This window comes from Heptranchias perlo, unplaced genomic scaffold, assembly GCF_035084215.1.
Source record: "Heptranchias perlo isolate sHepPer1 unplaced genomic scaffold, sHepPer1.hap1 HAP1_SCAFFOLD_56, whole genome shotgun sequence".
Lineage (NCBI taxonomy): Eukaryota > Metazoa > Chordata > Chondrichthyes > Hexanchiformes > Hexanchidae > Heptranchias > Heptranchias perlo.
Window position 1 is genome coordinate 3341889 of NW_027139581.1, and position 25738 is coordinate 3367626.

General features: G+C 43.2%; 1 protein-coding gene and 2 non-coding genes across 3 annotated transcripts; all 3 read right to left on the reverse strand.

Moving 5' to 3' along the window:
- Positions 1 to 2384: 2384 nt before the first annotated feature.
- On the reverse strand, positions 2385 to 2466 carry trnas-aga (transfer RNA serine (anticodon AGA)). Its single transcript has one exon. It is a non-coding gene; the product is annotated as a tRNA-Ser (tRNA).
- A 678-nt stretch (positions 2467 to 3144) lies between these two features.
- trnal-uaa (transfer RNA leucine (anticodon UAA)) lies at positions 3145 to 3227 on the reverse strand. The gene has a single exon. It is a non-coding gene; the product is annotated as a tRNA-Leu (tRNA).
- Positions 3228 to 12273: 9046 nt separating this feature from the next.
- Positions 12274 to 15678, reverse strand: LOC137315758 (probable G-protein coupled receptor 139). Its single transcript, XM_067980251.1, has 3 exons — positions 15602 to 15678; positions 15494 to 15513; positions 12274 to 13211 (listed from the first exon to the last, which is right to left on the reverse strand). Exons 1-3 carry the CDS (start codon positions 15676 to 15678, stop codon positions 12274 to 12276), a joined length of 1035 nt encoding a protein of 344 aa, XP_067836352.1.
- Between the last annotated feature and the right edge of the window lie 10060 nt (positions 15679 to 25738).

A 25738-nucleotide genomic window follows, 5' to 3' on the forward strand; every position in this document is an offset into this window, starting at 1 on the left:
ATACAACAATGAAATGGATGGTCAGTCAATCTGCGTTTTGGTGGTGTTAGTTGAGGGAGGAACGATAACTTCCTTCATAATAGATTCCAGCATTTTCGTTTTAGACACACACATTACACAGCCATGTACACACGCAGACACTGATAGATACTCACACACACAGGTACACACACTGACAGACAGACACACACGTGTAGATTGAAACGCAGAGATGAAAGCTCATCAAATAAATGGTTAAAAAAGATTCACTGAAATTTGAAGCGTGTCTAACGCCATCTGTGGTGAGTGTCCTTGACCGACTCACAGCCGTTCCTCGATAGTATAGTCTGTCTCGCGGGACACCGGGGAGGCCCAACTTTTACTGCCTTTAAAAGACAGAGAGACACTCTGTAAAACGGAGAAAAAGTGAGACACATTATACACACACATATACAGCCACGTACACGCAGACACTGATACACAAACTGGTACACACACTCACAGACAGAGGCACCCTTCACCTCGATGTCAGAACCACAATAATGTTCGAGTAATGAATACGCAGAATCGAGCTGTGAGCGGACCCGGGCTAATTCAGCAGCTCAAAGCAGAGAGAGAGAGAGAGAGAAAGAAAGAAAGAGAAACAGAGAGCGAGACACATGAAGAGAGATGGAGAGTGAGAGAGGCCTTGATAAGGGCGCAGAGGAGGTTTACCAGAAAGATCCCACAGACAACAATGAAATGGATGGCCAGTTTATCTGCTTTTTTGTGGCGTTCGTTGAAGGAGGAAGGATTGCCGCCCAGGTTTCCAAATTTGCGCACAGCAAGATCCCATTAAAAGCAATGAGAAAGTACCAGGTACATAATGCAGGTGTAAAAAGAGTGTCACTGAACAGTGTGAAAGTGTAAATTAAAAAGCTACCAGGAGTGGGCTTCAAACCGCAGAACTGGTCGAGGTGTCAGCAGTCGCTCAGTGGGCAGCACTCTCGGCAGCCAGCACACAATCTGCTGAAAGAAGGCTTGTCTTTCACATTTCAATCTCTTTGTTCGTCAAAGTCCAGAATGAAAAGATGTGGGGAGCGGGGGAAAGAGTGACAGAGAGACAATCTGAAAAGCGTTGAAGAAGTGAGACACACACACACAGACACAATACACACACACTGACACAGCAGACACTGATATAACTGCGGACCCTCTCACACACAGATACACACACTGACAGATAGACACACACGTGTAGGTTGAAAGGCAGACGTGAGGGACCTGAAAAGAAAGTTCTGAACCATAGTCGGCAGGAATTCGAAACTGCCCGGGGAGACCCCAATGAATTTTTTATCCATCGCCCTAAACAACTCGGCCACGACTGTTTGAGTTTAGCTCAATGTTGCTCACTTAGAATTGCAACGATCCATCGCTCTGCAACAGACGGGCACCAAGAACGACCATGCCTCTGTGTGTAATGTGTGTGTGTCTCACTTTTTCTAAGCTTTTCTGTGTGAGTGTCCGTTTCTATGTCTTTCTCTCAATAGTCCAATATTCCTTTCGTCTTCTGGATTACCTGCTGCACCTGTATGTTGACTTTTTGCGTATCATGTACGAGGACACCCAGATCCCTCTGTACCGCAGCATTTTGTAGTATTTCTCCATTGAAATATTATTTTGCTTTTATATTTTTCCTCCCAAAGTGGATAAATTCACATTTTCCCACGTTATATTCCATCTGTCAAATTTTGCCCATTCGCTTAACCTGTCAATATCCCTTTGCAGATACTTTGTGTCACCCTCGCAACTTGCTTTTCCTCCTGTCTTCGTATCATCAGCAAATTTGGCCACAATACACTCTGCCCCTTCATCCAAGTCATTGATATATATTGTAAATAGTTGAGACCCCAGCACTGATCCCTGCTGCACCCACTAGTTACAGATTGCCATTTTGAAAATGACCCTTTTATCCGGACTCTTTGTTTTCTGTTAGTTAGCCAATCCTCAATCCGTGAGCTCTAATCTTGTGCCTGTTATTCTCTGCGAGGTAAAGGCCAGAAGCAGTGGCTGCAGCGTGGCAGGAAGCGGCAGAAGGCACGGGTGGGTGCAAACGTGGAGAATAACAAGCAGCAGGGATATCACCTTTTATGTGGCACCTTATCGAATGCCTTTTGGAAATCCAAATAGACTGCATCCATTGGCTCCCCTTTATCCACCCTGCTCGTTCCCACCTCAAAAACTCGAATAAAATTGTCAGACACGATTTCCCATTCATAAAACCATGTTGACTATTCGAGATTGTATAATGAGTCCGCGAATGTCCTGCTCCTACTTCTTAATAATGGATTTTAGCATTTTCATTTCACACACACTCGCTGAGGTTGAAACGCAGAGATGAAAGGGATGAAAAGAAAAATCTGAGCCGTAGCCGGCAGGATTCGAACCTGCGCGGGGAGACCCCAATGGATTTCTAGTCCATCGCCTTAACCACTCGGCCACGACTACTTGCTCAAATTCCGATGCTGCTCACTTAAAATCGCAATAATCCAGCGGTCTGCAACACAGAGCCACAGAACTGGTGCAGGTATCAACCGTCGCTCAGGGGGATCGGGTGCTCAGGCGAGTCACTCGTTCGCATCGTGATGAATAACACCAGCTATCAGACAATTAAACCTCGATTCAAATCCACGTGGTACAATGAATTTCTACTGCCTTCAAAACCTTCGTTTTCATTTATCTCCAACACTGGACGTGTGAAAAAAAACACTGATAAACGAACTCAGACAATCCCACTTTCCACAATATAATTTCACTGATATTTCAGCGATTTTAAATCTCACTCTCCGCGTCACCTCGATGTTCGAACCACAATAATGAGCAAGAAATGAAAGGCAGAGTCGCGTTGTGAGCAGACGCGAGCTAATTCAGCACCCCGAGGGGGTGATGGAGGCAGATTCAATCATGGATTTCAAAACGGAACGGGAGAAGGACTTGAAAGGTAAAAATTGCAGGGCTCCGGGGATACGGCGAGGGAGTGGGACGAGCTGGATTCGTCTTGCATCGAGCCGGCACGGACTCGCTGTGCCGAAAGGCCTCCTTCCGTGCTGCAACCTTTCCATGATTCTGTGATGCAAATGGAAGGAGAGTCAATGAGCAGCAAAAAAATTTAACGGAAATAACATCTACCAGGAGTGGGGCTCGAACCCACGCGGGTATAAACCCATTGGATCTTAAGTCCAACGCCTTAACCACTCGGCCATCCTGGTTCCTCGATAGTTAAGTTTTATGTGTAATTTACTTGAGTGTCACTTCTACTACGCTTTTCTTTGTCATCAAATGGATGGCCACAACAGTCACTGAAATTCGAAGAATGTCCAACGCAACCTGTGGTGAATGTCCATCTCCACACGACACCAGCTCCTCGTTGGTATCGTGGTGAGTCTCCTCGCCTGTTATTCGGGCACCCGTTGGTGTGGTGTTGAGGGACAGAGAGAGTCAGGCATCGGAAAGGGCGCAGAGGAGGTTTATCAGAAAGATCTCACATGCAGCAATGAGAAGGATGGCCAGTTCATCTGCTTTTTGGTGGTGTTGATTATCGTCCAGGTTTCGAAATTTGAGGAAAGCAGGTTCCCACAAACAGCAACAACAGAGTAACAGGTGCCGAAAGCAGATGGAACAAGAGTGTCAATGAGCAGCATCAAAATTTAACGGAAATAACATTCACCAGAAATGGGATCCGAAACCTCCCAGTAATAGAATCAGATTAATTTTGAATCCAATGCCTTAACCACGCGGCCATTCTCACCGTTGAGTTGATTGAACCGTGAGTGTCTCCGAGTGATTCAGACGATGGACTAGAAATCCATTGGGATCTCTCCGCGCAGGTTCGGATCTTGCCGACTGCGGATCCCATTATCTGCGTTTCAACTTGCAGCCAACTTATTGTAGAATTACTCATTCTTTCGTGAATTAAAAATGCACGGCTTTTAACACCTCGAGTTGTATGCTCATTGGAATTAATCTGCATGATTTCACGGAATCTCCGATAGAAATAGAACAAAAATGTGTCAAATGACCGACAGTCTGCCTCTGTCTGTTTGAGTCACTCGATGTGCAGATGCCTGTGTGTGTGTGTGTGTGTGTGTGTGTGTGCGTGAGTGTGCGCACGCGCCTCACATTTTCTCCGTTTTTCTGAATGGGTTTCTGTCTCTTTCTTTCTCTCCCTCACTCTCTCCCGCGTTCCTCACATAATTTTACTCTGGACATGATCCAACAAAGAGATGGAAAAGTGGTCGCTCAGTCTTCTTTCACCAGTGGCCCGTGGAAAGTTTAATAAAATGTCATGAAGCACCAGGCCGAGTGGTTAAGGAGTTAAGATCCAATTATGTTAAACCAGGGTGAACCCCACTCCCGGTAGCTCTTTAATTTAATCCTGTTACACTTTCACACTGTTCAGTTCCATTCGTTTTCCATTTGTATTATGTACCTGTTACTTTGTCATTGCGGTTTGTGGGACCTTGCTGTGCGCATGGCTGGAAACCTGGACGATGATCTTTCCTCAAACAACACCACCAAAAAACAGATGAACTGTTGGTTCTGACTTCGAGGTGAAGGGTGTGGCAGAGAGCAGCTTTTAAAATCGCTGGAATATCAGTGAAATTAATTGTGGAAAGTGGGATGGTCCGAGTTTGTCTTTCAGTGTATTTTCCGCATCCAATATTACAGGTAAATTGCAAGATAAATGAATGTGAAGCTTTTAAAGGCAGCAAAAGTGTAACCTCCCTGTCGGGGAATTGAATCCCGGTGTCCTATGTGGATTTCTCTCTCTGAATACACAGATTTCAATGCTGAAAACGTGACAGAAACATTCTCTCCAACTAGAATTAAATAGAAGACACTTGGAAATCCATGAACACGCATTGATAGCCTCATGGTAGCACTGGGTCTGGATATGGAATGGCCGGTTCAAATCACTGGAGAATGACAAGAATCCCATCGTTTTAATTCTGTTTGCGAAACAAAACTCTTGTTTAACATTTGTAGAATATAGTATTGTGCAACATAGGAACATAAGAACATAAAATAGGATCAGTTGTAGGCCATACAATAAGTTCATCGCTGACCTTCGAACTCAACTCCACTTTCCCGCCCGATCCCCATATCCCGAGATTCCCCGAGAGTCCAAAAATCTATCGATCTCAGTGTTGAATATATTGAATGACTCAGCATCCATAGCCCTCTGGGGTAAAGAATTCCAAAGATTCACAACCCTCTGCGTGAAGAAATTCCTCCTCTCTTAGTCTTGAAAGGCCGTCCCCTTACCCTGAGACTATGCTCCCTAGTTCTAGACTCTCCAGCAGTGAAAACAGCCTCTCAGCATCTGCCCTATCAAGCACTCTCAGAATCTTGTATTTTTCAATGAAATCACCTCTCACTCTTCTAAACTCCAGAGCGTGTTGTCCCATTCTACTCAACCTCTCTTCAATGGACAATCCTCTCATCCCAGGAATTAATCTAATGACCTTTCATTGCACCGCCTCCAGGGCAAGTATATTCTTCCTTAGTTAAGGAGACCAAAACTGTACGCACTACTCCAGATGAGATCTCACCAATGCACTGTACAAGTGTAGTAAGACTTCCTTACTCTTGTACTCCAACCCCCTTGCAATAAACGCCAGCATGCCATTTGCCTTCCTAATTGCTTGCTGCACCTGCATACTCACTTTTTTGTGTTTCTTGTGCGAGAACACCACATTCTCCCTGAACACTAACATTTAATAGTTTGTCACCATAAGAAAATATTCTGTTTTTCTATTCTTCCAACCGAAGTGAATAACCTCACATTTCCTCACATTATATTCCACCTGCCACCTTCTTGCCCATTAACTGAGCCTGTCTATATCCCTTTGCAGACTCTTTGTATCCTCTTCATAGCTTACTTTCCCGCGCAGCTTTGTATCATCAGCAAAATGGATACATTACACTCGGTCCCTTCATCTAAGTCATTGATATGGATTATAAATAGCTGAGGCCCAGCCACCGATCCATATGGTATCCCACTGGTTACAGCCTGCCAACCTGAAAATGAACGTTTATCCTTACTCTATTTTCTGTCCGTTAACCAATCCTCTATTCGTGCTAATATGTTATCCCGACGCCATTAACCCTTACACTGTGTAACAACATTTTAGGTGGCATCTCACTGAATGCCTTTTGAAAATCCAAATATACGACATCCACTGCTTCCCCTTTATATATCCTTCGAGTTGCATCCTCAAAAAAACTCTGATAAATTTGTCAAACACGATTCCCCTTTCATAAAACCATGTTGACTCTGCCTACTCATATTATGATGTTCCAAGTACCCTGTCGCCACTTCCTTAACAATGGATTCCAGCATTTTCCCGACGACCGAGGTCAGGGAACTGGCCTGTAGTTCCCTGTTGTCTCTCACCCTCCCTTCTTGAATAGCGGGATAACATTTGCTACCTTCCAATCCACTGCGACCGTTTCAGAATCTGGAGAATTTTGGAAGATCATAACCGATGCATCCACTATCTCTGCAGCCACCTCTTTTAGAACCTTCGGATGTCGGCCATCAGGTCCAGGGGATTTGTCGGCTTTTAGTCCCATTAGTTTGTGCAGTACTTCTTTTCTAGTCATATCAATTGGTTTAAGTTCGTCCTTCTCATTTACCCCTTGGTCCCCCATTATTTTTGCTGTGCTTTTTGTGTCTTCTACTGTGAAGACAAAGAAACAATATTTGTTTAACGCATCTGCAATTTCTTGATTCTCCATTAGAATTTCTCGTGTCTCAGCCTCTAAGAGACCAACGTTTACATCTGCTACTCTCTTCCTTTTTACATAGAAACATAGAAACATGGAAAAAAGGAACAGGAGCAGGCCGTTCGGCCCTTTGAGCCTGCTTCACGATTCAATATGATCATGGTTGATCTTCTATCTCAGTACCATATTCCCGCTCTCTCCCTACACCCCTTGATGCCTTTTGTGTCAAGAAATCTATCTAACTCCTTCTTAAATATATTCAATGACTTGGCCTCCACAGCCTTCTGTGGTAGAGAATTCCACAGGTTCACCACCCTCTGAGTGAAGAATTATCACCTCATCTCAGTCCTAAATGTCGTACCCCGTATTCTGAGACTGTGATCCCTCGTTCTCCACACCCCAGCCAGGGGAAACAGGCTCCTTGCAGCCAGTCTGTCCAGCCCTGTCAGAATTGTATATTTTTCAATGAGATCCCCTCTTATTCTTCTAAACTCTCTTGAATACAGGCCGAGTCGACCCAATCTCTCCTTATACAATCTCTCCTCGACAGTCCTGCCATCCTAGGAAACGCCTGGTGAAACTTCGCCGCACTCCCTCTGTGGCAAATATATCCTTTCTTCGGTAAAGAGATCAAAACTGCACATTATGCTCCAGATGTGGTCTCACCAAGGCCCTTTGTACTTCAACATTTCCCAATCGATCGCCATTTAAATAATACTCTGCCTTTCTGTTTTTCCTTCCGAAGTGGAAAACTTCACATTTATCCACGTTATTCTGCATCTGCCATGTATTTGCCCATTCAATCAGCTTGTCGAAATCGCCTTGAAGCCTCTTTGCATCCTCCACAAAACTGACAATCCCACCTAGTTTTGTATCGGCAGCAAACTTGGAAATATTGCATTTGGTTCCCTCATCCAAATAATTGATATATATTGTGAGTAGCTGAGGCCGAAACACTGATCCCTGTGGTACCCCACTAGTCACGGCCTGTCACCCCGAAAAAGACCCATTTATTACAACTTTCTGTTTCCCGTCTGTTGTCCAATTTTCAATCCATGCCAGTATATTACCACCAATCCCATGAGATTTTATTTTGCACACTAACCTCTTATGTGGGACTTTATCAAAGGCCTTCTGAAAATCCAAATGTACCATATCCACTGGTTCTCCCTCATCGATTCTACCAGCAACATCCTCAAAAACTCCAGTAGGTTTGTCAAACACGATTTCCCTTTTATGAATCCATGTTGACTTTTGTCTAATCCCGTTGATATTTTCTAAGCGCCCTGTTGTCACAGCCACTACTGATGTTAGGCTAACCGATCTGTTGTTCCCTGTTTTCTCTCTCCCTCCTTTTCCAAATAGTGGGGTTATATTTGCCACCCTCCAATCTGCAGGAACTGTTCCATAATCTACAGAATTTTGGAAGATGACAAGCAAAGCATCCACTATTTCCATGGCTACCTCTTTTAGTACTCTGGGATGCAGATTAACAGTCCCTAGGGATTTATCGGCTTTCAGTCCCATTAATTTCTCCAGCATTATTTTTTTTACTGATACTAATTTCCTTTAATAACTCCTTCTCACTAGACCCTTGGTTCACTGGCATTTCTGGGAAGTTATTTGTGTCCTCTTCCGTGAAGACAGAATCAAAGAATTTGTTTAACTGCTCTGTCATTTTCCCTGTTTCCCGTTATAAGTTGTCCCATTTCTGACTGTAAGGGACCAACTTTTGTCTTCACTAATCTTTGCCTTTTTACATACTTGTAGAAGCTTTAACAGTCCGCTTTGAAGTTCCTTACAAGTTAACTCTCATAACATGTTTTTCCCCAATTAATCAATCTCTTAGTCCTTTTTTGCTGTTTTCGAAACTGTTTCCAATTCTCAGGCTTCCGACATTTTCTGGCAACTTTATGTGACTCCTCTTTGGATCTAATACTAACCTTAATTTCTTTTGTTAGCCATGGTTGGGCCGCTTTTCCTTTTGTGTTTTTGCGCCAAAAAGAAATGTATAACTGCTGTATTTCATGCATTCGTTCCTTAAATATTTAGCCATTGCCTATCAACTATCATGTCATTTAATGAAGTTCCCCGATCTATCATAGCCAACTCAGTCCTCATACATTTGTACTTTCCTTTGTTTAGATTTAGGACTCTCCATTCGGATTGGACGACTTCACTTTCCATATTAAAGGGGAATTATATCATGTTATGGTCTCTTTCCTAAAGGACCCCGCACAAGAAGATTATTAATCAAACCCTTCTCATTGCACAATACGCAATCTAGGATAGCCTGTTCCCTGGTTGGCTTCTCAAGTACTGGCCTCAAAAAAATCTCGTACACACTCCAGGAATTCATCCTCCACAGTATTATTGCTAATTTGGTTTGTCCAGTCTATATGTAGATTAAAGTCACCCATGATTACTGTAATCCCCTTGTTACATGCATCTCTAATTTGCTGTTTGATTCCGTTCCCTACATTACCACGACTGGTATTGAATCGTGTTATTATGAAGGATCTTTTTTGTTTTGATTTTATTCCGTTTAGCTTCGTTTATGGACACTGTACAATTGGTGGATGAAAATAAAATCAGCAATCGTTTTGAGAGAATTGTTGGAACCTGGAGTCCAGGTTACCAAAGCTGGTGTCTGATTGCTGGAGGCTTAAATTTAATATCTTGATTGGTAAACTTGATTGAACCAAGTCATGGTCCTTGCCTGGGCACAGTTTACACTCCAGAGATTTGAGCAGAAAATCTAGGCTGGAACTCCAGTGCAGTACTGAGGGAGGGCTGCACTGTCGGAGGTGCCGTCTTTAGGATGAGACTTTAAACTGAGGATCTCTCAGATGGATGGAAAAGATCCCATGGTACTATTCGAAGAAGAGCAGTGGAGTTCTCGCCCATGTTCTGGCCAATATTTATAACTCAACTAACACCTGACACAGATTATCTAATCATTTTCTTCATTGCTGTTTATGGGAGCTTGCTGTGCTCAAATTGGCTCCCTGCATTGCAACAGTGAGTACAGTTAAAAGTATTTCATTGATTATAAAGCGCTTTGGGACAACCTGACACTTGGAAAGGCGCTTTAGACACGCAAGACTTTCTATCTTTCTCATTCTGCATGGGGTCATTTGACTGAGATAATCTGATACACCCCTCTACCTATGATTCCTCTCTTCCTTTGTATTTTTTTGCATATATAAACAGAGATTTTTTTGAATAGATAGTTCTAGATATCCCCCACCTATTTTCCTGATTGGATGACTGTGTTTGTGTCTCCAATTTTTGGTTAACAAGATTCCCCACCCCGAAACGATAACCTTTGTTCTTTCAGATTTATAGTATTTTGCTTTTTGTTACAGTGCTGTGGGACCCTGTCCAGTTTACTAACACAGCAGAAGGGGTAAGAGTACAGGCTGATTTAATACAGAATACAGCAGGTCACTGGGAAAGTTACACACTGTACAGAGCAGCTGGTAAAACTCCTGCTGTAAATAAAGGGCAGGGTCAGTTACACAAGACTGAGTGACTTTATTGTGCAGCCTCCAGGTATCATATTTGCAACTGTCAAAATTAAACCCAAAATCTGTTCCCCAGAACAGCCAGTAACTGGCTCGCCTGCTTCATCTGCTGCTGTTCTGCTTCTGCACTCACCCACTCCAAGCCGATTACAATGAGTTGTTTTATGATTATTTCGTGCTCACTGTGTGTTAATCACATTCCTGGCTCCACCTTGCTCTTTTTTTTGTATCTGTCTGTCTTTCACTGATTCTGTCTCTCTGTGAATATATTTATCTTTCTCAGTCTCCTTTATGGCATTTTTCTGTCTTGTTGCTTCACCCTCTTTTAATTTCTGTCCCTGTATCACTGTTCCATCTCTATATTTTTTCTCTGTCATCTTTTGCTTCTCCCTTTGTATCTCTATGTTTCGGTCTTTCATCTTTATCTCTTCTTTCCATTTGCCTCGCTGGCCGTCTCATTCGTTCTCTCCCCACTCTCTCTGTCTATCTCTGTCTTTTTTTGCCTTCTCACCCCCTATTCAACACTTTCTCTCTTTCTCTCTGCCTTTCACTCTCTCTGTTCTGTCTCTCCTTTTCTCCATTTCTCTCTTCACTTTCTACGCCTCTATCTTTTTTATAAATTCACAATCAACTTTAATTTCGTTGTACGCAGACTACGTAAATGCATCATTAATTCTTGCACATTAGTCCAACATTATCTTTTATACAAATGAAGAAAAAATAACAGTAAAATTGGATGTTTGGATATCAACATAAACACACCCATTTCTTCTGTTCAGACACATAAATAGTAATTATATTCATCAATACATTTGACTGTATAGCTGTCTCCGCAGTTCAGAAGTGATTCATTGTGTAAAGTGTTTTGAGATGTGTTAATATAAACGGCACTGTACAAATTCCGTTTTGATGAATTACATTGTCCATTTGTAGACCAGCAAATATCCGCCTCTTTCTTTTATTGTCTCACTTTGTCTCTTTTGCTGTCTGTCCCCCTCCTGCACTGATTCTTTCTGTGTCTCCAGTTCTCTTTTCTTCACTTCTTTTGTCTCTATCGCCCTGTTTCAATCTCTCTTTGTAAATTTCCCTGTGTGCCTCTCACTTTCTGTCTACTTTCCTTCTGCACCTCTAAGTCTCTTTCACCATTTGTCGACCTATCAACTTCCTCTCGCTGGCAAATTCCCTTTCTTTCTCTTAATTTGTGTTATTCATTCCCTGTCTCTGTTTTCTAATTTATACTTGCTCCATTCCTGTTTGTGCTTTTTCTCCCTGTATTTCTTTCTCATTATATTTTTCATCTTCCATTTTCACCATCTCTCTTGTCTTTTCTATTTATCTACCTGTCCCCTCTCTGTTTCTGCCCTTTATTCTTTCTCTCTCTCTTTCTCCCTCTTTTCTGTTTATTTCATTTTCTTTCTGATTGTCTGTAGCTTTTTCTCCATCTAAATCTCTTGCTCTGTTTCTTTGCATCTTTCTTTAACTTGTTAACTGTCCTTTTCTCTCTGCCCCTCTCTGCTCTTCAGTCACTTTCACTTTCTTTTTCTCTACGTCTTCCTTTCTATCCCTTTCCTCACTATTTCTTTCTCAATTATCTGCTTTTCTCTCTGTTTATTACTCTTACTGCCTCTCATTGCCCCTTTCTATCTGCCTCTATATGTAAGTTTATCTCTCTGTGTAACCCTGTCTCTTCCTGCATTTTCATTAATCTATCTATCCACCTATCTATGTATCTATCTATCTACGTGTTGATCTGTCTGTCTGTCTATCTATCTCTGTCATTCTATCTCACCATTTATGTGGAGTGCACCCATTCTGAACAGGCCCACAGCAACTACTTTCATTGAGAGGTTTGCCCATTTTGCAGGGCGGCCATTTATTTGAGGTCCAGCTGAGATCTTTCGTGCCGCCTGTTTGAGCAACAATTCATGTGTCTGCAAAGCGAATCACGCCTCAATAAAATGTAACATCAGAATCAGATTTAAGAATATTTCAGCTCTTTCTATGATTTAACTAATTTAGCAATTAGATTGAGTGGGTATTTCACCGCGTTCTTCAGCTCCTCTCTGAATTTAGCCTGGGTCAGGACATAAATACACGTGTTTGTGCAGGAACTGAGAAGCTGCAGCATTCCTGATGTGGCTTCTGTGATATAACGAGGGTCAGTGAATGAATTATAATACCGAGTGTCTGTAATTCGCCGATAAATGTTTTTTACAACCTGGGTCACCCATAATAGGATAAAACTGCCCGATATACTGAAGAGTAAAATGATGGATTTCTTTCGGTTCTCCATCTCTGGATCCTTGTGATTCTCTCCATTGCTGCGGCCCCGGAGTCCCCTGCGGACTTGACTGGCCATCAAAATGCGTCTGACCGTCATAACATTGAGCAGCAAAATCAGAATGAACGGGACACAGGGGGTTAAAATGAGGTGAAATAACTCAAATGCGGCCCACACTGGGGAAGTGCGGAAGTTCAGTTTAAAGATACAATGCCGGGTAACATTATCAATTATAGCGTAAGGTTGATATGCAAAGTACCAGGGAACAGTCTCCAAACAGCCCAACACACTCACTGTTCCTATAACTACAGCCGCCATTTTCTCGGTGCAATATTTTGTTTTAAGATCCTCACAACAAATGGCCACAAATCGATCAAAGGTGAAAGCGACTGTGAGCCAGACAGAAACCACTGTGGCTGCAGAACCCAAGAACATAATGGGACGACACACGGGAGTAATGAACACGAATGAATTGGGGAAATAACTTAGACCAACCCGTGTCAATATCAGATCAGTGATAACGACCAGGAGATCGGCCGCTGCCATTCCCAGCAGGTAGCGACTGATACATTTGGAGAGACCGCACTTTCCTCGGGACAGGATCACAATCGCCACCAAGTTAACTGTGAGAGAGAGAAAAGGAAGCAGAGAAATTACTGATCAGACCTGGAGCCAAAGCAGCAATTTGACAGGATCTGGGGTTAAATTTCCAGCTTTGTTGCTGCATCGAACGGTGGAAACTGATTCATTCACCTGGACAGCGCTTTCGGGCAGAGAAATGTTTTTAAACTCAATTATAAATAATGAATTGTGAAATCGATAAAGAAAGGGAATAAATGAGCACCGGATCCACTGGAAGGGCCGAGTGAGAGCGCAGTGCCAGTGGGGAAGGGAGAAGGAGTTTTACCGAGCGGGAATCCAACGGGTTAAAGCCGGATTTGGCTCCAGACTGACGTGAAAGAGAGCGAAGGCCGGGAAGGTGAGGTGACAGGGGGAGGTGCAGCTGGTTTGTTGCCCTGGGTTAAGAGAGCCGACAGAGGCTGACACAAAACAGGGAAAGGTCGAGAGGAAAGAGCGATGAGTTTGAGATTTTGGTTCGGATTGGAAGAGGCAGCTGGAGGTCGAACCAGTGAGTGAGATCGGAGGGAGACAAGGAAAAGGACATGTCGGAGCAGGAGGGGAGTCAGGAGCAGATTGTTTCAGAAAGCGGATAAACTGAAGCAATGGATGAGGAGACAGAGGATTCAATGTGGTGGTTGGAGAGACTGGGATTCACAGGGAGAGACTGCAGCAGAGTGTGAGATGAAATCTAATCTATAGACCCCACTAACACAATCCAACTAATATATTGAACGGTTTATTTCAATGATTATTGGTGCCAGGGAACAGCTGGTTGGGTATAAAATGTGTTCATTAAATTTACTTTGCACATTCAATGAAAATTAAATTAAAATGTATTCATTAAATCAACCTCGTTCTTCATTGAATTCCGCTGATGCCGAGTTTTTAGAATACAGTATCCTAATGATTCATTAGGATCAAGAAATCACCGATTCTATTCTTTAAATACATTTGAATCATGTTTATTTATTCAGTTAGTGAATAAGGAAAAGTAACAATCACCAAAACAGACTGAGGACCTGATAACGATAAACACACCCAGCGAGAGTGCAAAAAAACTCTCACAATCTGACAACTTCCTATTAACATCTTCAAGTCACATTTCCTCTTCGTAATTGTACTGGAAGTTTCAACAGTTCATTCCGATGAATTATTCACTGCGCTGCCGCTTTCTGTCTGTCTCTCTCCCTTTCTCTCTCTCTATTTTCTATTTCTCTCTCTCTTCTCGCGTTCTTTATCCCCCTCCCTCTCGTTTTCCCTCTCCGTATCTGTTTTTATCGCTTCTCTATCTATTATTCTGTCATCGCTACTCTTTCTCAATGCCCCCTTTTCACTTTCGATTCAAACCTAACATCCTACCCCTATATTATGTTCACCAGCCCCGTGTTCCACGGATCCTATTCGCAGTGCCAGTTTGTTAAATAGCGAAGCCTCTGTGGAATAGTTTACTGTTGTTACAGATTTACAAGTCTCCACATGTTCACCTACACTGTTTTCTTCATCTGCAAATCATGGAAGAAACAGAATCAATAGCCTCTTCCAGATGGACCTCACCACAATTGAAATTCCTTCTCCTGTAATTATAAAGTACACCATTAGACGGAGCTGTTGTTCAATGAACAAAACGCCAACATCACCGCTGCGACTGAGAATCGACAGATAAATAGAAGGGCTCATGATTCCAACGGATACAGTGCAAACTGATTTCGCATACCCTCAAAACACTGCATTTTACAATGAACCCATCCACCGTGACACAGAGAAGGAGATGTGAAAGATTCAGCAACAAACTCAGTTCAGTAACCAGAACGTTGGAGCTGCACCAGATATGCACAATGAAATAATATTTCACAAGAGTGAGAACCAATAAATACATTGAAATCCCAGTTAAACTGAAGCATGTTATTGGGGAGGGAGGACATTGCGCTGCCTCTTTGTAACACTGAGACCGTGAGCTGTCTCGTTATCAATCAATGAAAACAGATTTATGAAAAAAAACAGCAGGACACGTTCGTTCCATAACATGAAACTGTTCCGAGCTCCTGATGGTCTGATACCAGCTCTTAGCCCAGACACCTGATTCCAATACATTCAGTGCAGAGAATAATTCAGTGACAATGCCAGGGTTGGACATAAAAAGTTCATTACAGATATAATGGAATTGCTACAAGACCGAAAGTTTGCAATTTAAGAGATGCCATTATTGAACAGTACACTTAGTACAGACAATTATCCAGTAACAAGGTCAGGGTTGGATACACAAAGATCATTACTGATCAGTCCTGTAACTGAAAGAGCAGAGACTTCATCAGTCAACTGGTAGAACAGAACAGGCGACTGTGTGAGACATTCAGGGAGGAAAAATATTTAGCCAAGTACAGCAGCACAGTTAACACCGATTTACACCATTAACAGCTGAGATAACAGCTTACCCGGCACTCCAATTACTGCAAGGGCGGGATAGTAAATATCTTCTATCTGATAAATTACTGGATATTCCATTTCTGTGAGAAGCAGTCACTTCCGTTGTTCTGGAAACGATAACTCCGGCAGGTACTCTGAGCTGATACATTCGAATGAACCCTAATTTATACAGGGGACAAGACTCCACTGACACGATTATACTCCTGATCATTGCTATTAGTTACAGTCACTTAAACAAACACATTACATCAGCAGCTTTGACTCCGATATCAATAATGTGGTGGATATATCACAAACATCTCAAAGTCCAGGACATTATCTTAATGAGACCTCTCTCAGGAAAAAAGTTAAAATCTGTACTCATATAGGACTGATCCAACAATAATGAGCGGCTTCATTTACAGTTTTCATATAATTGTGTGGACAAAGTTCACTCCTTCGATTCATTTATAATGTATACCGATTTATCTACCGTGTACGTTGAATCCAGGGACTCAACCAGACCGTTTCACTCTGTTCCTGCAGTTTCCGAGTCAGAAATGAACTTTCAATCTCTGACACGAGGAGGGTTAAAGGGCAGGTTGAGGATTGCAACCTAGAAATGACTGTGGGTGATATTAGGGGACGGAGACTGAAAGTGCCCCATTGAGATTCCTCTCCGCTATTTTACTGCAGGTGTTTACCCGTTTATTCTACATTGGTTAACGGGTCCAATCGAATCGAGCTGAGCTCATGACCCGATTTGATCTCCATCACAAAGGCCCCCTGTTTACCTCACTCCCTATGTCCTCTGGTTCTTGACCCTTCTGCCAATGGGAGAAATTTGTCTCTATCTACTATGTCTAGATCCTTCATGATTTTGAATACCTGTATCAAATCTCTTCGCAACCGTCTCTGTTCCAAGGAGAACAACCCCAGCTTCTCCAGTCTATCCACGTAACTAAAGTTGCTCTTCCCTGGAATCATTCTAGCAAATCTCTTCTGCACCCTCTCAAAGGCCTTGAAATCTTAACTAAAGTGCGGTGCCCAGAACTGGGCGCAATACTCCAGTTGTGGTCAAACCAGTGATTTATAAAGGTTCATCAGGACTTCCATACTTTTGTACTCTATGCCTCTGTTTATAAAGCCTAGGCTCCCTTATTATTTCTAAACCGCTTTCTCAACCTGCCTTGCCATCTTCAACAATTTGTGCACACAAACCCCCAGATCTCTCTGTTCCTGTACCTCTTTTAGAGTTGGGCCCTCGAGTTTATATTGCCTCTCTTCGTTCTTCCCACCGAAATGTATCATTTCGCATTTTTCTGCGTTAAATTTCATCTGACATATGCCCGCCCTTGCCACCAGCCTGTCTATGTCCTCTTGAAGTCTATCAGCTATCCTCCTCACTGTTTACTAAACTTCCATGTTTTGTTTCATCTGCAAATTTTGAAATTTTACCAAGCCCATGTCATTAATACATATATAAAAAAAAAGCAGTGGTCCCAGCACTGACCCCTGGGGAACACCACAGTACACCTCCCTCCAGTCTGAAAAATAACTGTTCACCACTACTCTCTGTTTCCTGTGCCTTCGTCAATTCTTTACGCAAGTTTCTACTGCCCCCTTTATTCCATGGCTAAGAATCTTGATGTTAAGCCTACTGTGCGGCACTTTATCAAATCCTTTGAAAGTCCATATACACCACATCAACGTTATTGCCCTCATCTACCCTCAATACAATGGATACATAAGGGCTGGTAATACAATGGTCTTTTAGGATACATGGGTCTGATAATACAATGGTCATGAGGATATATGGGGGCAGATAATAACGGTCAGTATGGATAAATGGGGGCTGATGATCCAATGGTCATTAAGGATACACGGGGGCCGATAATCCAATGATTATTAAGGATACTTGGGTCTGATATACAATGGTCAGTAAGGATACATGAGCTGGTAATACAGTGATTGGTAAGGATACAAGGGGTTGATAATGCAATGGTCAGCAAGGTTATATGGGGCTGATAATACCATGGTCAGTCAGGATATATAGGGGCTGATAATTCAATGATCAGTAAGGATACAAGTGTTCTGATAATACAGTGGTCAGTAAGGATATATGGGGCTGATAATACAATGGTCAGTCAGGATATATAGGGGCTGATAATTCAATGATCAGTAAGGATACAAGTGTTCTGATAATACAGTGGTCAGTAAGGATATATGGGGCTGATAATACAATGGTCAGGGAGGATATATGGGGCTGGTAACATTGTGGTCAGTCAGGATACTTGAGGCTGATAATACAACTGCCAGTAAGAATTCATTGGCCTGATAATGCAATGGTCAGTAAGTATACACGGGTGTTGATAACACTAAGTTCATTCAGGATACACGGGGGCTGGTAATACAATGGTCAGTAAGGATGAACGGTTCTGATAATACAATAGTCAGTTAGGATACATAAGGGCTGGTAATACAATGGTCTTTTAGGATACATTGGTCTGATAATACAATGGTCAGTAAGGATGCATTGGGACTGATAATGTAATCGCCAGTCAGGATACACGGCGGATTATAAAATAATGGTTAGTGAGGATAATTGGGGCTGATAGTTCAATGGTCCGTAATGATACACGGGGAAAGATAATGCAAGGGTCAGTAATGATACACGGGGGCTGATAATGCAATGGTCATTAATGATACACGGGGGCTGATGATGCAATTGTCAGTCAGCATTCAGGGCCCTGATAGTGCTCCAATGGTCAGCAAGGATACATGGGGCTATTTAATTGGAAGAGAAACATTTTCAGCAGGTTAAAAAGCAATCTTTCTCTGGTGGATTGGAATCAAAAAATATTCACGCCAAACAGCAAATGACCAATGGGAGGCCTTCAAGGAGAACATGGTTTGGGGACAATGTAGACACAATCCCAGGAGGTGGAATGGAAGGACATCCAAAGCTGGAGCTCCCTGGATGACTAAGGATATAGAGACTAAAATTTAACAGAAAAAGCAGGTGTGTGACAAATATAAGTTTCATAATATAGTGGAGAATCAAGCTAAACACAAAAAGTACAGAGGAGATCTAAAAATGGGAATAAGAGGGGCAAAGAGAGAGCATGAGAAGAGATTAGCAGCTAACATTAAAGGGAACACAAAGGTTTTTTATAAACATATAAATATTAAAAGGTAGTCAAAGGAAGCATGGGACTGATTAGGGACAATAAAAGGAGATTTTCTCGTGGAGGCAGTGGGCATGGCTGATGTACTAAATCAATACTTTGCATCAGTCTTCTCTAGAGAAGAGGATGCTGCCAATGTAGCAGTAAAGGAGGAGGTAGAAGCGATATCAGATGGGACAAAAAATAGACAAAGAGGAGGTACTTGAAAGGTTGGCAGCTCTCAAAATAGAAATATCACCCGATCCTAACCAGATCCATCCTATGTGACTGGGTAAAAATTGCAGAGGCTCTGTCCACAATCTTCCAATCATCCTTAGAAACGGGGCAATGCCAGATTATTGGAGGAATGTAAATACTATACCCCTGTTCAATAAAGGGGAGAGGATTAAACCCGGCAATTACAGGCCAACAGCCGAAAGTCAGTGGTGGGGAAACTTTTAGAGACGATAATCCGGGACAAAATTAATTTACACTTGGAAAAGAATGGCCTAATAAGTGAATGTCAGCACGGATTTGTCAACGGAAAATCGCGTTTGACGAACTTGATTGAGTTCTTTGATGAAGTAATGGAGAGGGGTGATCAGGGCAGCGGGGTTGATGTTGTGTACATGGACTTTCAAAAGGCCTTTCATGAAGTACCACATAATAGACTTGTAAGGAAAATTAAAGCGCATGGGATTAAAGGGTCAGTGGCAGCGTGGAGACAATATTGGCTTCGGGTCATTAAGCAGAGTGGTAAACAGTTGCTTTGCAGACGGGAGGGAAGTATACAGCGGTGTTCCCCAGGGGTCGGTATTGGGACCACTGCTCTATTTGATATATATTAATGGCCGGGACATGGATATACAGGGTACAATTCCAAAGTTTGCAGATGATACGTAACTCAGGAATGCAATAAACAATGTGAAGGAGAGGAGCAGACTTCAGGAGGACATAGACATACTGGTAAAATGGGCAGACACATGGCAGATGAAATTTAATGCAGAGAATGCGAAGTGATACATTTTGTTGGGAAGAATGAGGAGAGGTAATATAATCCAAATGGTACAATTTTAAAGGGGGAACAGGAACAGAGAGACCTGGGGGGTTATGTACACAAATCTTTGAAGATGGCAGGACAAGTTGAGAAGGCTGTTGAAAAAGCATTTGAGATCCTGGGCTTTATTAATAGATTGTAAACAATTTTACAACACCAAGTTATAGTCCAGCAATTTTATTTTAAATTCACAAGCTTTCGGAGATTTCCTCCTTCCTCAGGCAAATGTTTCAAGAGCTCCTTGAAGCCTACGCATTTATACATATAGAACAATACATGGTGTTTACAGACTGCCCCTGCAACTGCCCGTTGCCAAGGCAATCACCGTGTTCAGACAGAGAGGTGTCACCTGCAGAACCCCCGAATACACATTCAACAAAAAAACAAACAGGGAAAAAAAACAGAGAAAAAAAACAGAGAGAGGCAGAAACATCCGGAAGGCAGAGAGAGCCAGCAAATGACCCATTATATTAAAAACAGATAACATTTGTTCGCTGGTGGGGTAACGTGTAGCGTGACATGAACCCAAGATCCCGGTTGAGGCCGTCCTCATGGGTGCGGAACTTGGCTATCAATTTCTGCTCGACGATTTTGCGTTGTCGTGTGTCTCGAAGGCCGCCTTGGAGAACGCTTACCCGAAGGTCGGTGGATGAATGTCCATGACTGCTGAAGTGTTCCCCGACTGGGAGGGAACCCTCCTGTTTGGCGATTGTTGCGCGGTGTCCGTTCATCCGTTGTCGCAGTGTCTGCATGGTCTCGCCAATGTACCATGCTCCGGGGCATCCTTTCCTGCAACGTATGAGGTAGACAACGTTGGCCGAGTCACAGGAGTATGAACCATGCACCTGGTGGGTGGTGTCCTCTCGTGTGATGGTGGTATCTGTGTCGATGATCTGGCATGTCTTGCAGAGGTTACCGTGGCAGGGTTGTGTGGCGTCGTGGACGCTGTTCTCTTGAAAGCTAGGTAGTTTGCTGCGAACGATGGTCTGTTTGAGGTTGGGTGGCTGTTTAAAGGCGAGTAGTGGAGGTGTGGGGATGGCCATAGCGAGGTGTTCGTCCTCATTGATGACATGTTGAAGGCTGCGGAGAACATGGCGTAGTTTCTCCGCTCCGGGGAAGTACTGGACGACAAAGGGTACTCTGTTGGTTGCGTCCCGTGTTCGTCTCCTGAGGAGGTCTATGCGATTTTTTGCTGTGGCCCGTCGGAACTGTCGATCGATGAGTCGAGCGTCATATCCCGTTCTTACTAGGGCGTCTTTCAGCGTCTGTAGGTGTCCATCACGTTCCTCCTCGTCTGAGCAGACCCTGTGTATTCGCAGGGCCTGTCCACAGGGGATGGCCTCTTTGACGTGGTTAGGGTGGAAGCTGGAAAAGTGGAGCATCGTGAGGTTGTCCGTGGGCTTGCGGTAGAGTGAGGTGCTGAGGTGCCCGTCTTTGATGGAGATTCGTGTGTCCAAGAAAGAAACTGATTCTGAGGAGTAGTCCATGGTGAGCTTGATGGTGGGATGGAACTTGTTGATGTTATCGTGTAGTCTCTTTAGTGATTCCTTGCCGTGGGTCCATAGAAAGAAAATGTCGTCGATGTATCTGGTGTATAGTGTTGGTTGGAGGTCTTGTGCAGTGAAGAAGTCCTGCTCGAACTTGTGCATGAAAATGTTGGCGTATTGGGGTGCGAATTTGGTCCCCATGGCTGTTCCAGCGAACAAATGTTATCTGTTTTTAATATAATGGGTCATTTGCTGGCTCTCTCTGCCTTCCGGTTGTTTCTGCCTCTCTCTGTTTTTTTTCTCTGTTTTTTTTCCCTGTTTGTTTTTTTGTTGAATGTGTATTCGGGGGTTCTGCAGGTGACACCTCTCTGTCTGAACACGGTGATTGCCTTGGCAACGGGCAGTTGCAGGGGCAGTCTGTAAACACCATGTATTGTTCTATATGTATAAATGCGTAGGCTTCAAGGAGCTCTTGAAACATTTGCCTGAGGAAGGAGGAAATCTCCGAAAGCTTGTGAATTTAAAATAAAATTGCTGGACTATAACTTGGTGTTGTAAAATTGTTTACAATTGTCAACCTCAGTCCATCACCGGCATCTCCACATCTTTATTAATAGAGGCATAGAGTACAAAAGCAAGGAAGTTAAGCTGAACTCTTATAAAACATTGGTTTAGCCTCAGCTGGACAATTGTGTTAAATTCTGTGCACCACACAGGAGGAAGGATGTGAAGGACTTAGAGAGGGTGCAGAAGAGATTTACTAAAATGGTACCAGGGATGAGGGACTTCAGTTATGTGGAAAGACTGGAGAAGCTGGGATTGTTCTCCTTGGAGCCGAGAAGGTTAAGGGGAGATTTGATAGAGGTATTCAAAATCATGAAGAGTTCTGATAGAGTAAATAAGGAGAAACTGAATCCATCGGCAGATGAGTGGGTAACGAGAGGGCACAGATTTAAGGTAATTGGTAAAAGAGCCAGGGGCGACATGAAGAAACATTGTTTTAATGCAGATCTTTGTAATGATGTGGAATGCACGGCCTGAAAGGATGGTGAAAGTAGATTGAATAGTAACTCTCAAAAGGGAATTGGATAAATAATGGAAAACAAAAAAAATAGAGGCTCGAGGGGCTGAATGGCCTCCTCATGTTCCGATGTTCCGAAGCGAACTCCGCTTACCCATGATGAATGTAATAGCCATATTATCATTGTTTAATGCTAAAACGCATATAGAACCACAGTTATTTTCCAACAATGGAAACTTATTTTAACCCTGGCGAATGGTTTTCCTCTTGAACGAACGATTGTCTTTGAAATGGGACACACACTGACCGCCCAGTATTCTCCCCTCATTGGTCAGCGCCCTCCAGCCGCCCTCCTGTGTCCACGAAGATGAGTCTGACGGACAGATTCATCCCATTTTAAACGATCTTCCTCCACATTTACCAGGAATACAAATGTCTGCCGCCTTCCACAAAGAGGCGCGAGGCATTGTCTGTGACTCCGTGCAGTAGCCTCGATGGGAAGTTTAAACCAAAGGGAAGCAAGTCTGAAACTGCCGATAAATCCTTGTGACTGTGGTGCCTGGATTTCTGTCCCATTCACCAAATACTTGGGGTAGGGTAAAGATACATTGATCACCTATTCCTCTATTACCCGGACATTCTTGAGGCTAAGATCCTGCCCAGGTCTGGCTGCTCCCTGGGGAGCTCCTTTGCTCTGTCGCTCTATCCTTGGCCATCCGTTGCCATCCTTTGCCCTTTCTCCCCCAATCTCCTCTCTTCCACTGTTTAAGTTCCTTTGGCTCCAATAGTGGGTGCACTTTAGCCCTAACGACAAGTTCAAGCTGCAAGTTTAAAGTTACCTGGGCCCACTGCCCATCCCCCGACCATGCCTGCTCTTTGTTTTCATCACTGAGCGCTGGATCTTTGCTCAAATTTGGATTCCAAATTCATGGACTTCTCTGCCGTCAAGACGACGCATCTCCACTGGACTACACTCCAAGACTCAGCTGCTGTGACTCTGATCTGCTATTCAGTTGCTTAAGTTTTCAGGTAACTTTGTCTAGCCCACAGCCCAACCCCCACCACAGCTGTTATCTGCTGAGCTGATGACTGTCCCATTGAACATAAGAACATAAGAACATAAGAAATTGGAGCAGGAGTAGGCCAATCGGCCCCTCGAGCCTGCTCCGCCATTCAATAAGATCATGGCTGATCTGATCCCAACCACAAATCTAAAGAACACAAGAAGTCGGAGCAGGACCCGGCCACATAGCCCCTGGGCCCTCTCCGCCACCCACAGGGCATTGACCGATCCGAACTCAGCTTCATGTCCAATTTCCTGCCCGCTCCCCATAACCCCTAATTCCCTTTACTTCGAGGAAACTGTCTATTTCTGTTTTAAATTTATCTAATGATGTAGCTTCCACAGCTTCCTGGGGCAGCAAATTCCACAGACCGACCACCCTCTGAGTGAAGAAGTTTCTCCTCATCTCAGTTTTGAAAGAGCAGCCCCTTATTCTAAGATTATGCCCCCTAGTTCTAGTTTCACCCATCTTTGGGAACATCCTTACTGCATCCACCCGATCAAGACCCTTCACAATCTTATATGGTTCAATAAGATCGCCTCTCATTCTTCTGAACTCCAATGAGTAGAGTCCCAATCTACTCAACCTCTCCTCATATGTCCGCCCCCTCATCCCCGGGATTAACCGAGTGAACCTTCTTTGTACTGCCTCGAGAGCAAGTATGTCTTTTCTTAAGTATGGACACCAAAACTGTATGCAGTATTCCAGGTGCGGTCTCACCAATACCTTATATAACTGCAGCAATACCTCCTTGTTTTTATATTCTATCCCCCTAGCAATAAAAGCCAACATTCCGTTGGCTTTCTTGATCACCTGCTGCACCTGCATACCAACTTTTTGATTTTCTTGCACTAGGACCCCCAGATCCCTTTGTACTGCAGTACTTTCCAGTCTCTCGCCATTAAGAAAATAACTTGCTCTCTGATTTTTCTTGCCAAAGTGCATAACCTCACATTTTCCAATATTATATTGCATCTGCCAAATCTCCGCCCACTCACCCAGCCTGTCTATATCCCCTTGCAGGTTTTTTATGTCCTCCTCACTCTCTACTTTCCCTCCCATCTTTGTATCATCTGCAAATTTTGATATGTTGCACTCGGTCCCCTCCTCCAAATCGTTAATATAGATTGTAAAGAGTTGGGGACCCAGCACCGACCCCTGTGGAACACCACTGGTTACTGGTTGCCAGTCCGAAAATGAACCATTTATCCCAACTCTCTGCTTCCTGTTCGATAACCAATCCTCCACCCATGCCAGAATATTACCCCCAATCCCGTGATTTTTTATCTTAAGTAATAATCTTTTATGTGGCACCTTGTCGAATGCCTTCTGGAAGTCTAAATACACTATGTCCACTGGTACCCCTTTATCCACCCTGTACGTTATATCCTCGAAGAACTCAAGCAAATTTGTCAGACATGACTTCCCCTTCATAAAGCCATGCTGACTTTGTCCTATTAAATTATGCTTATCTAAATGTTCCGTTACTGTCTCCTTAATAATAGACTCCAAAATTTTACCCACCACAGATGTTAAGCTAACTGGCCTATAATTTCCAGCCTTCTGCCTACTACCCTTTTTAAATAACGGTGTTACATTAGCAGTTTTCCAATCTGCCGGGACCTCTCCTGAGTCCAGGGAATTTTGGAAAACTATCACCAAAGCATCCACAATCCCTACTGCCACTTCCCTCAAGACCCTAGGATGGAAGCCATCAGGTCCAGGGGATTTATCCGCCTTGAGTCCCATTATTTTACTGAGTACCATCTCCTGAGTGATTTTAATCGTATTTAGCTCCTCCCCCCCGAGAGTCCCCTGTTTGTCCAGTGTTGGGATATTCTTAGTGTCCTCTACTGTAAAGACTGAAACAAAATATTTGTTCAGCATTTTTGCCATCTCCATTTTTCCCACCATTAATTTCCCGGTCTCATCCTCTAAGGGACCTATGTTTGCCTTAGCCACCCTTTTTCTTTTTATATAACTTTCGAAACTCTTGCTATCTGTTTTTATATTTTTTGCTAATTTCTTTTCATAATCTAACTTCCCTTTCTTAATCAATCCTTTAGTTACTTTTTGCTGTCTTTTGAAGAATTCCCAATCTTCTATCCTCCCACTAAGTTTGGCTACCTTTTCTGTCCTTGTTTTTAGTCGGATACTATCCTTGATTTCTTTACTTAGCCACGGATGGCTGTCATTTCTTTTACACCCTTTTTTCCTCAGTGGAATATATTTATTTTGAAAGTTGTAAAATAACTCCCTAAATGAACACCACTGCTCATGTACCGTCTTACCCTTTAATCTATTTTCCCAGTCCACTTTAATCAATTCCGCTCTCATACCATCATAGTCTCCTTTATTCAAGC